The sequence below is a fragment of the Periophthalmus magnuspinnatus genome, chromosome 20 (genome assembly GCF_009829125.3).
Source record: "Periophthalmus magnuspinnatus isolate fPerMag1 chromosome 20, fPerMag1.2.pri, whole genome shotgun sequence".
NCBI lineage: Eukaryota > Metazoa > Chordata > Actinopteri > Gobiiformes > Gobiidae > Periophthalmus > Periophthalmus magnuspinnatus.
Window position 1 is genome coordinate 11091776 of NC_047145.1, and position 12723 is coordinate 11104498.

A 12723-nucleotide genomic window follows, 5' to 3' on the forward strand; every position below is an offset into this window, starting at 1 on the left:
AACAAATTTTCTTTTCTGTCCCCAGTCGGTGTTCCGTAGCTCCCCCTTGCTCGGCTGCTTTCTGTTCGGCCTGCCCCTCGGTGTTATCAGCCTCATGTGCTATGGCATCTGTACGGCCGAAATCAATGACGCTGCCTCCGAAGACATGGACCCGCAAAAGAGGGAGGGGCTTACCGACGAGGAGGAGGAGGAAGAAGAGGAGGAGGAGGAAGGGGCGGAGCTACACCAGCTCGAGGGCCCTGAGGAGGGAGACGAAATGGACGATAAAGACCCGCAAGAGAAGAAGACGGATTAACGGAGGGTGTCATAGGTCTTATGTAATGCGCTGATATGAAAACTCAAAGATATGGTGGTGTTTCTTTGGTTTTCATGTCACGTCTGTCTAACCAGCCTCCTTTCCACTGGCTCTTTTGGGTAGAGTCAGTGTGAAAGGGCAGGAGAAAACTGGAGACATCATAAGAAATAGCCTTTTTATAAGAAAAATAAACAAGCGTCAAGAGCAGAAGGGAGACCAAAAGCTGGTAGTGTGTTTATTCTGACATCCAACAGCTCCTCTCGTTTTATCACGTCTGAGCCCTTCGTTAAGCCTTGATCCATGTCTTTGATGCTTTAAAGGGGAAGTAAGTGATGGTTCGGTTAAAGAAAAAGTTTGTACTATCACTGCTACACTTGCTGCAGTGCCAGAAATTGAAATAAGTTCTTTAATGAGTTCTATCCAGTTATATGGTTTAAAAGCGTACGATGTAACACTATGTAAAATCTTCCTAAAGCTAACAAAAGCTAGCAAAATTTCATCTGCCAAAAGCAAAATTTGTACAAGATGTAATGCAAGCTAACTGCCAATCACTAGCCAGCCATATCATAAATGTCAAAATAGTGTGGACAGTGTTCATATAACTACTGACCTTGCACATTTGCTAGTTTTAGCAAATATTTTTACAGTACACAATTCATTCTGTAATGGCAAATATGGATTAGAAATAAATAAAAACAACACAACTGACCAAAATATAAAAATTCTTGATCTTACTTCTCCTTTAAGATTTTGTTTTGTTATATCTTGTCATATTTTGTTTACAATTCTCAAAGCCTACTTGTCAGATTTTGCCTTTAAAATGTTCACCCAGTGTAGACCATATCATGCATAGACCAGCGATGTATAAAAAGCTTCAAAAGTGCCCAAGATGGCGTTATCGGCCATAGCTTAAAATTAGGCATGCACATATATTAGCTAAACCATGCCTTTCTCCAATCTACTCCTCATGTATCCACGCTTTTACACAACCTAGAATGTAGAATGTAATTTGTGTTGTCCTGTCAGATACCGCACAATGATCTCCACCCCCTTTTCTTCGACTTGCTAACAATCCCAAGTGAAGCCGCAGCGGACATGTACAGCAGCCAGTCGTAACATGCACCAGTAACTCCCACGTCTATTAAACACCATATGCCCGAGATAGACAGGCTCTGTTCGGGCCCATATTTCAATCTTTGCTCCCATCTCTGTTGCTATATTGAATCCAGGACTTGCATTTGACATCCCAGGGCACACAAACCTGCTTTTAGACCTGCGCATGTCGTGCAGTGTACAACTGCTAAAAAGAATCCAATCTTTCAGTGGAAAGTTCAGTTTCCGTTGGGATTGACCGAGCCAAAATTTGATAAGCAGATACTGGATTATATAGTGGGCTTATTATTTGGTACAGCTGTTCTGATTGCATTGCGTTAAAGATGTGATATGTAACTTTTCTGGTTGGGGGTGACCTGCTCTTTCTTTGCATGGATGTTTCCCAACAAAACATGGAAAGTATTATTTATGAGATTTGGTTTTCGAAAACATTTCACTAGGTTTGGATTTTGAAATTGACTTTACAATCAAAAAACTATACCAAGCTGATATATATTTTTTTTCAACTCTATTATCAACAACTTGAACCTGAAAATTGACACCAATCAAACTATTGTCCTTATTCAATTCAATTCAATCACACCCACCAATGACTTCTTGATGGTTACTATCCAACCACTCCTAGAACTGGTATAAACTGGATTTTCCCCCTCTTTTTAGGGCATCCTCTGAGCTGTAGTGCGCCGAGTGGAAATATGTGGATATCAGCAGTTTCTAAAATTATCAGACCATTTCTGGCCTGTCTGGCACCAACAACTGTGTCATGTTCAAAGTCACATAATCCACCTTTCACTATTCGCTATTTTTACACCTGGCTCAGCGGTTTGTGTAGGGAATTTGTACAATATATCGACTAGTAAGCTAATAAAAAAAAAGATTTATTGAGGGCTTTTCAGCATACTTAAAATAGGTAACATTGTAGTAGGATGGGGACATGTCTTGCTCAAGGACACGACAAAATGCACAATATGGTCGGCGCTGGAATCAAATCGGTTACCTTTGGGATTGTGGGCGGTGAACACTATAGCCACCACTCTTGCCCATTGGAGTAAGGTTGTGAAAAGAACTACATAGACTGCATATGATCTTTTGCTGTTTAAATTGCTTGTTTCCATTCTTAAGTTGTTGCTTTGCTTGGAATGTTTCACAGTATGGCATTAAACATGGCTTCCTTGCACGTATTGAGGTTATAGTTTTTTGTATTGCCTGAAAGAAAACACAGCGTTCATACATTCTGTCTGTGAATGAAGTTGAATCTCCACAGATCTGACCTGTTCCTTGGCCTGCATGTCTCATAGATATATTTAAGTTTAATATGCTGAACATTCCAGGCTAAGCAATGGCGTTTCTATGGACACCCTAAACCAGAAAAGTTATATAGTGTACCTTTAACCTTACCTTGTACCATTGTGTCTTTTAATGTGGCTCGTATAATATCCCATAGGCTGTGACTATTAGACAATTTAATACTGTGCATTTCTTTCAACAAATCTGCGTGGACTTTGATGTAACATAAAGGGGTACAAAAGGCGGTTTGAAATGAGGAATGAAAGCATTCTATTACGGGCTTGGTCTCCAGGCAATGTCACTTTGAAAAGATGAGATGAAGGAATTACAATCAGATAGTCGACCTTGGAAAGTAGATTTTGCTTTAAGAGTTTAACAAAAGTCAGATATTTAAGATGTATGTACAACTACAAGTCACACCCTCCACAGGAGACCATGTTTGTGAACCAAATATAGAAATTGAAATGTTTTTAGAATTCCTTCATCATCATTCCTTCCACCTTTAATGACATGGGCTGGTTTTGGTGTCCTTCAAAATGCTAGTCTTGGTGCAATTCACAGCCCATAATAGGTTTAATATGGTTCAAATGTAATGTAATTAAAAGATTTGGCAAACCTTGTATTGTTGTAAATGAACTAAATTCTGAATATTAGTTTTGATTTGGGTAGATTTGTCAATTTCTTTTACCATATTTTTACTCCTTTGGCATATAATTTAATTTGAAATGAGAAAAATAAACCAGCCAGTAATCATGCTGAAGTTAATATTTATATTAATATCAAGATTCATATTTTCAATGTATTAGTGTATTCAGTGAATCATTGGTTCCATGTCGTCTCCTGGAAAGGCTGTGACTTCTAGATAATTCTGTATACGAATATTTTTATATACTGTAAATGGCAAACTTCTGTATAGAAATCAGACTACTGTATGCTTAAGGGAACATGTGTGTTAAGGGAACCAGCATTATATCAGTCATGCTATTTTTGAATAAATACACCATAAAGAGAGAGTTTGGATCAAAGCAGAACTCTGCAACTTTCTTGTTTTTTTGTTTTTGTGTAGCGCCCCTTATGTTTTGAGTAAAGCACTAGCATAAACATGCAAGTCCATTGCGTAGGTTTACTTTTTTCCCTACATCTATTTCTGTCATTTGGTTTCTCATTCAATTTTGAGTGATACAATTCAATGCTAGCTTGTTTTTTGGCTTTAATCATAATTTGGCAACCAGCTTTCTGTGTGATTTCATTTTACTTCATTCATGGTGCTAATTCTTGGATATCTGGGTTTTTTTTTTACAAGAGAGGCCAGAGCAGAGTTTTGCCGTTGTGGTATCAGATAAAAAACTCTTTATAATTAGATGCAGACGTTACAGATGGCACCACAAAAGGAGACTTATTCCGACCGCAAGAGCTGCTTATACAATATGTCTGTACTGGGGCAAGGCAAATTTTGAAATACATGGAAAAAAGTTACTGAGTTCTGCTTTGTCAAATGGACTCATGCTGTTTTTTTCATACATATATATTCACTGGATTTTGCTGTTACTTTATGTAGTTTCTTCCAATTTCAGGCATCCATTTTGATCCTTTTGGTCTGGACTATAGCACAATACTGTCTCTCTCCTCACCTTCTCGCAGTTCTGTAGTTCATACTCTCCCAGAATCTTTCTTCTTTAGTTCAAATCAAGATTGTCAGACTTTATTACCAGTTTGAAAGATTTAAAATAAAGATTGTCATTTTTTTCCCTGGTCGTAGCTCTTCTGTTGATCCAACATGCGGTAGAACAATGCACCTGGCTTACATTGAGACATCTGCTGTGAAGTCTGTATCCAATTATCGCACATAAATCCCTGTTCCATCAGAGTAATGTGAGGTAAAGGTGTCTACTCAATTATGGTGGCATAATCACATCTCCGCATCCGTGCTTGATTGTATTAGTTGGACCAAAACTCATTTATTTCGCTTTTCTATAGGGAGCCAAGGCAATTCAGAAGTCTACAATCCCGTAATGAATAGGCACGAAGCCACTTGAAAATACAGAAATGAAACTTTTAAAAGGACTCATATTATGAAATACATTTTAGTTGTTAATAATGTTATGTTCCTCATTATTTTTTTGCCATTTGCATAATACATACTTCACTTTTGAGTGCACTAGCAGCTGGAGTGGAATCCATGCAGCCTATGTCACAGATAAACAAAAGCTATTGTTTTTATAAAATGAAAGACCAAGGCTAATAGGCTTGATGGTGCACGTTCTCCATTAATTTCTAAGGGACTTGTAAGCCGGCTCATGCTAGATAGTTAGCATTATGAATTGAGTTTTACAGAGCTATCGGGACTCCAAAAAGATTGGTTGAAGTGTCACAACAGCGGAATAAGCTGAAAATTCAAACTTTTGTCACATCCGGTTGAGAGAAAACCACAACATTCCCTGTCCACAAATGCAGAAAGACCTTACTTTCTGTCCATTTTTCACAAATAAAATAGTATTTCCGCAAAAATAGGCTGAAGTGTGCCATCTTTGGATGCTCACTCTTGGCTTCTGCGCAAACCACAATGCTGCCCTATGACTGGTTCAGTCTCCGACCCACCAGTAGCCCGGCCCTAATGCACCATGCAAAGATAGATTCTTGTAAGAACATGTGCCGTTATGTTGATAATAGTTGTGGGGCCAGTTGACGCCAGTGTTTTTGACAAACCTAATCGAAATGCTAAATGTGCAGTTACAGATCCATTGCCTCTAACAGGGTTGTGATCCATTCAAGAACATACAATTACGGTAAAAAAAGTTTCAAAGGTAATCAATACAATTAAAAAATGAAATACTCGATGTAGCCTTTGCTTATACTACAGATCAGACCTGGGACCCTAGCCCAGCACAACACAAATATTATTTAGTACAAGCAAAACAAAACCAACTTGTCGACGAATAAACTGCCCATGTCCTCAACCAGTTGCTCAAATTAGACCCAGAAAAGACACAATGTTATTGCCTGATTGTTCATTTTCAGCTGGGCGCCATTTTGGGTTTAAAACTCCACAAAGGGAGAAGATAACATGATATCTATGAGCGCTAGTGATGCAAAACGCGATTCTTGCTCAATTAGCTCCCTGCATACTCACCCAATGTGTGTGACCATGTGTTAAATGAAGGGTCTTTCTCGCCCTCTCTATCCATCCATCCATCTCTCTTTCTCTCACTTTTTCCATCTTTCCTATCAACACAACCAACAATCAGACAAGGCTGATTACCCAACCAGTTTCGTTCACGTGTCTGTCTTGGGTTCAATGGATTCTAACAATTTTTGGTAACACAGGAACTATTCTGAGTTGCATTCAGGGTGAAGGCAGACAGAACCAAAATGGGGAGCTGTTTTAGCTGAGATTTCAAGAGAGTTCACAGTGTGTCACTCGAACAGATGAGAAAAGGAAGATTAGCTTGCTCACCATGGAAACCAGTCCACTGTTGTCTGCACATATACTGCGTGGTGAGCCCCATTTCTATCAAACTCGCAAGGTGGAGAATGCTATCCAGTAATATGATTATTCTTGGGAAATATGAGCAAATACACTGGTAAAACTATTATAAAGGTGCACTGAGTAACTTTTCTGCTTCCATAGAAGTGTTATTGTTTTTCCCAGAAAGTTCCACATGATTCTGAAAAACATTTACTTTACCTTTACTCAATTACCCATGTTTATACTCACAAATACTTGAAAAACACATTTGTACTGTGTGGGGTGACCAGTAACTTGGTCTGGCAGCATTACCAGCAGCCTCCATGGAGATACAAGCTGAATGCCGTACTATGGATCATTCTAGGAACCAGATGTGAAAGTAAAAGACGTGCCTGACCAACCAGTGTCTTGTAGGTCTGGAATCGGACCACAGAGCTTGAACGACCTCTGTTTAACTTGGGACGGTCCAACCACAGCTGCTAATTAGTATCAGATGTCTCTGAAATACGGAAAACATCCATCGAAAATTATTGTATCATTCAGAACAAAATACTAAAAACTTCTTTTACCTGAGATAAATAAGAGTTTGCTGCTTCAATAATTGATTCTGAAAAGATCTACACTGTTTTTTGTTATGTTTTGGGGGGTTTTTTCCCCCTTTTTTTACATGCCAGGTAAGTAAAAGACTGCAACTGAAGCTTCCCTACATTCACACCACATTTCATTTAAATATGTTCAGGTTGGATAAATATATTGACATACTCAAGCTCGGCACTAAATGATCAGGTGCCACATTTGCATTTGAAATTACACAGCGGATACAGGAATACTGGCTTCTCTGTCCCATTTTAGAGAAGAATCAGCCCTTGGTGGAAGTAATCGGTAGCGGTTTAAACTGCATAGCTGTGTCTGGTATAATAGCCAAGAAAGAGTAAGATTGTGTCTATAGTGGTTCATTACATGTTTACAAATGTTGGTTAAAAATGTGCACAATGTATTTTTTCTAGTGGAGGGTCTGTCACCTCCTTGTGAAGATGTTACTGCTTTGCCTGGAATGTTCCACAGTATATCTTTCATGTATCCAATTACAGGAGTTTTTATTTATCAAAAATAGTTGGTTATGTGGAGTTACATGCTTGTCCCCATTGAGTTTGCAAAGATTGATGCCATTTTGTGGACAACTCCAGCCAAAACAGTAACATCTCCATGTAGAATAGAATGTGTCAGACATGCCAATAAAAACAGACACAGTGCTCTTTTAAATGTGTTAAAATCCATAGAGTTCAATTCAACATATTTGGCAATCAGTCCAGCTAGACTTTTTATTGCCATATGAGATGATAAAGAATATATAAATATCTCCCAACCATGGTTTCCTGGTCATCCATATGGTTTCTCATTGGATTCTATATTGAGAAAGTCCATCTGCTAAACTTCCATAGAGGCTTGATTTCCAATTCAGCCAAGATGGTGGATCAGATCAGTCAATTACTCCTGCACCTGCTTTTATATTCACCTGGGGTTTCAGATTTATATAAAGACAACTTTACATGGAAATGTGAGGTCCACTGTGTAAACCCCGTGCCCGTGAATACACTTTTAGTCAGAGTTCCAAGTAACATTTGAGACCCATAGACAAGTCAATAAAACGACTGCAAAGGGAAAGACCGCAGGTTTCTTCCAAAATTCCGTGTTAAGGGAGCTGTATATAGCCTGCACTCACAAAAAGGTACTATAATATCAAATGAACCTGTGTCGCCAGTGCCTTAACCTGCTTAAAACATTCAGAATTCACTCACTGAGCTGCAACAGTTGCACTAGTTGGAGGTTGGAGGAGCAAAACCTGACAATTGGAAATAAATAAATAAAACAATAAATGTTGGAATGTATTAAATTCAATGGTGAATAAAATTATATGTTTAATTAAATAAATGCATTTGCGCATTAATACATCACATTCTGGGGATTCAAAAGCTAAAATATGCTTGTTTTTACATTTCTGTACTAATTTATGAAATAAATAATTTATTTCTTAATTTATTTATTTGTATATATATATATATATATATATATATATATATATATATATATATATATATATATATATATATATATATATATATATATATATATATATATATATATATATATATTAATTTATTTATTTATATATTTATTTTTTTATGTTTGGCCTTTTTCTTTTTGGCATTTATTTATTACTCATTCATTTATTTTTACATGTATTTATTTCCATATTTATTCTTTTCCATTTTTTTCTTAAATGCAAATGAGTGGTCAGGGCTGACAGTGACTGACAGAACATTGGACTCTCCTTCCCACTGTTTATGTGCAGGCAGTTGCATCTAATTGGGACACTACTACTTCAACCACTGTTACTACCGCTACTACTACCACTGCTACTACCACTGCTAGTGCTACTACTACTACTACTACTACTACTACAAATACTCCTACTACCACTATTCCAAAAACTACTACTACTGCAAATACTAGTACTACTCCAAATACTACTACTATTCCAATTTCTACTACTACTACTACTGTTACTGCTACTTCTGCTTCATATACTACTACTACAGCTAGTAGTAGTAGGCGCTGGGGTTTAGGTAGTGAGGATTTAGATCAACGAGAGACCCAAATTCTGATTGGATAATCACCAAAACACCAAATTATAACATAGGCAACTTGGCCATGATGCCCAATGTTTTTGTAAGAACAAATACACATTACAACTGCTATCAGTAAAAGTAATGTTAAATTTGAAAACCTCATAACTGTGGACACAGTTGAGTCACATTAAAATCTACATAAGCTCCTTTAAAGCCTTTGGAGATGTCAAGGATTTTGGGTCAAAAACTTCATGCAAGCCAGTTGTTTCACATATTGTCACCATTCCCTCAACATGCCTCTGCGACATAGCTATGCTCAAATTTAACTTAAAAAGAGATAACAAAACATCTGTGCTATTGGTTTGTACAAATTGCTGTTTTCTTTCTTCTTTTTTTTTTAAATTGCAGAAACTACCCTTTTAAGCTCCTGGCCCCCTCCCGCTGTCCTTGTCTCTCCCCATTGTTCCTCTCATCATCCATTTTGTTTGTCGGCATGTCAGATGGTTTAAGTGAGTTTAATAGCAGCGTGTCATCTCGTCATTTGAATCTCGACATTTGCCGCTGGTGGTTTTGTTAAAACTTTGAAAAGGAGAAGTAAAATCAGATATGCTGGTCTGTGTAAAATGTGTGGATAGATAGACGCGCGCTGCCTATCAAAGCGCTTAGAACTTGCTTTGGCTCTGATGCATCAAACGGATATGCCAGTGTAGAGGAGGGTAATGACAGATCAAACATTACAGAAGTCTACATGAATGGAGCGCTTGGTTCATATAGAGCATGTGTGCATTTTAACATCAAAAACAACCATGATTAATATGCATGAAGAAACAGAATGGTGCTATTATGTATGCTTGAAGGGTTTATATTTTGATAGTCCTTCTGATGGACCACAGTTACAGTACTCATATGTGCCCTCGCCAAGCTCCCTCGCTATTTATCACTACTTGTGGAAAGTACAATACGATGAAAGCTTATTTCAAGTTGGTGACTTAAATATACCCCCACTGAGTTTGTTCATGTTTGGCACCTGAAGTTCACCTGACGTCCTCATTCATTCTCTTGCTCACGCTTCACAAGTCATAACGCCAAGCCCATATTGGACATAAATAGAAGTTTAGAGGGTGTTTCTTACTTTATGTAAAAAGTGGATGTTATGATTTTTTAATGTCCAGTGCATGTTTTGGGTTGATAGTAGTGCCCACTCAGACAAACTCCACACAGAAAGATCCATCCACGCAGAAAGAGCGATCCTGCTTGAGCGAATTGAAGACGTGAGTGCTAGTCACTGTACTATATTTCAACCCATGAGTGAAGAACATGTTTCAGAATTAACTGTTAGCCCTGCCCACTTTGATGTTGAACCAACATAGAGAAACAACTATATGGGATAATCACAGGCAGTTTTAATAAATCACTGATAGATACAATGGAGAAATGGGCTATGCATTTTTTTTATTCAAACTGACTATCACAATACTGATCTGATATGATACTATTTACTTTTATAATAAAATGCATTGAAACTCCTCTACAATAAAGAATTTTACCTTGCTTCACCTCAGTCTGAACTTATCTAAGAATTTAATATATGTGCACATAAACAATTCATTTCGAAAGCAAATTTCCAATTCATTTTCCCATGTGGAAAGCCAAAGGTACGAGTCAAGTACAAGAACATAAAAATGTAGGCTATGCTAAATGTAGTCACCATATCCATACAGGCTATTAGGCTACCGGGCATGCTCATCAAAACTACTGCTTGACATGGCCTGAAACATAAGTAAGATATTCCTTTGCCTTGAGTGGGTGTATTTTTAGCAGACACTGTTGCTGCTTCCTGTCCCGCTCCCTCTCCCACTGCACTTTATCATTACATGCCTAGCAGAGTGACACAATATCCTAACGTCTGTTTTTATTGTCACTTATAAAAATTGGAGACGATTAGGCCTCATCCGGTCCGTACGTAGGCCGGTGACAAACGGTTATTTATAGTGTTCCAAATGATGTGTGGAATAACAAGTGCTTGGTCCGTGTTCTCCCTGTCACCTGGAAGTGCGCTGTAAGCATTCCCCCCCCACAGACCGCTGCTCCTGCTCATCGCCGCGGCCACTGCCTGTTAGCCGCCGTTAGCTAGCGTCTGCACTTTTGCTAATGATGCCGCGCGGAAAGACTAGGTAACGTTTAGCTGTCCCCCTGGGCTGGCCATGGACACTTTGCCTATGGGACTAAGGTGGAGGGTTCCAGAAGAGTTAACAGGCAAATGGTACACTCTTATTGGTAGTTTGCACATAGGTTTTGTCTTATAGTTGTGATGTCATTTGAAATCCAGCAGATTAACATGATCAACTATATATAGCGGTATCTTTCTATATCTTAGTATTATTCTGAGTTTATACAAAATGATGCTTGCTGGTCCATGTAGACTGACTCATTGCTTATGACTATAATAAGACTGGAATGTTTTGGAGTTGTATTTTCTATTTGTGATTTTAAAGGAAGAATGCACAGTTCAAATGAGAGTCTGGTCAGTCTGGTCAACACTCCCCTTTTCGTGCCCCAAGCTAAGCTCAAACACAGCCTAGTTTATGCACACATCAGATTTGACTTGTTTGAAGTGACACATGTGAAACGAAGGAGCTCATTAGTCAACTGTCGATCTATTTTTTTTTGTGTGATTTTAAATGTTTACAACTGAAGTCTCCTTGCAGATTCTTTCAACTGATCCACACCTCCCCTGGACCCACACTCGCAGTGCTCCAAGGCGGTCAATTAGGTGATGACCCGCCGTAATTAACAGTGTCACGCAGGATCATTAGGTCTCTGCAGAGAACATTCTATCAGCCCCTGAAATGATTACAGCATTTGAAATTTGATTGCAATTAATATTTCAACCCTACAAGAGCTGCTCTCCTTCCCAACAAAATGTAACCCTTGCATTTAAACCAAAGATGAGCACTCTGAATCGAAACGTAGTCAAACTGTCGTTTGGAGTAAGTCTGAAGGCTTCTTACATATTTACAGTAACCTAGTGCTACACTGTTTTTGAGCCTTGTACTCATTTTCATATAAGCGTTCAAACCACAGCTACTACATATTATTTCTATAATTCTGTGCATTTTTTCCTTTACTTTTGTGTTTTCATTTCCATTCGCGCTCACATAAATCAACTGCAGCTGGTACCTCTGCTGCCATCCAAAATCTGTACTTATGTCACTGTTTTATGTGCAGTAACTATGCTGCCGTACCATTTAAATATTTAATGCAGGTTTGAAGTCCTTTATATAAGTTGTATCATTTATATAGTGCTCTTCACTGCAAACCATACCTCTCCCATGTAGCTGCACATTTATTATCCTGCCTCGTCACTGGTGCACTCCAAATAAATGAACATCCGATAAATTATTCACACTCCTACAGTACAGTGGATGTATGGGCTAGTAGGGAACACTGTTCCTTCAAATGACAAGACGACACATTCTACTGGGGCCCTTATGAAAAACCTCATTTATAAAACAAAGGTACTATAGGAAGCCAGAATCTGTAAAGTTTTAGGCAAAGATTTTCCAGATGATAACAATGTATGGTTGGCTCATGTCCAATGATGAGCCGATTGCACGAAAAACAACCTAAGTTAAGCAATGCTCTCCAGCTGGTCAGCTAAACATTTCACTAATCTGTTTGTGGCAGGTCTCTTGCTAAAAAACTCATATTATCACTTTTGTATTTTGCCCAAATTGTTGCATCACTCCTAATTTCTCCTGCACAATTTTTAAGCCCATAAACCACTTGTTCTGCAGTCATATTGTGTTCATAATGACCGCATGGCTCTATTAGCATAGCATTCATGTTGCCTAAGGACTTAATTTGTTTATTTTTACTGTTGCTGACAACAGAGGGAGCATCAGTGCCTAAAAGCCTTGTTGGAAATGGAG

The 12723-nt window shown here is 38.3% G+C and overlaps 1 protein-coding gene across 1 annotated transcript in view; it reads left to right on the forward strand.

Moving 5' to 3' along the window:
* Positions 1-4677, forward strand: part of LOC117388452 (protein disulfide-isomerase TMX3-like) — a 72639-nt gene extending 67962 nt beyond the window's left edge. The window contains exon 16 of the mRNA XM_033985999.2: positions 26-4677. Within this exon, the coding sequence (XP_033841890.1) occupies positions 26-295 (270 nt within the window). The 3' untranslated portion in view covers positions 296-4677. The remainder of the gene's footprint in view (positions 1-25) is intronic.
* The last annotated feature ends 8046 nt before the right edge of the window (positions 4678-12723 follow it).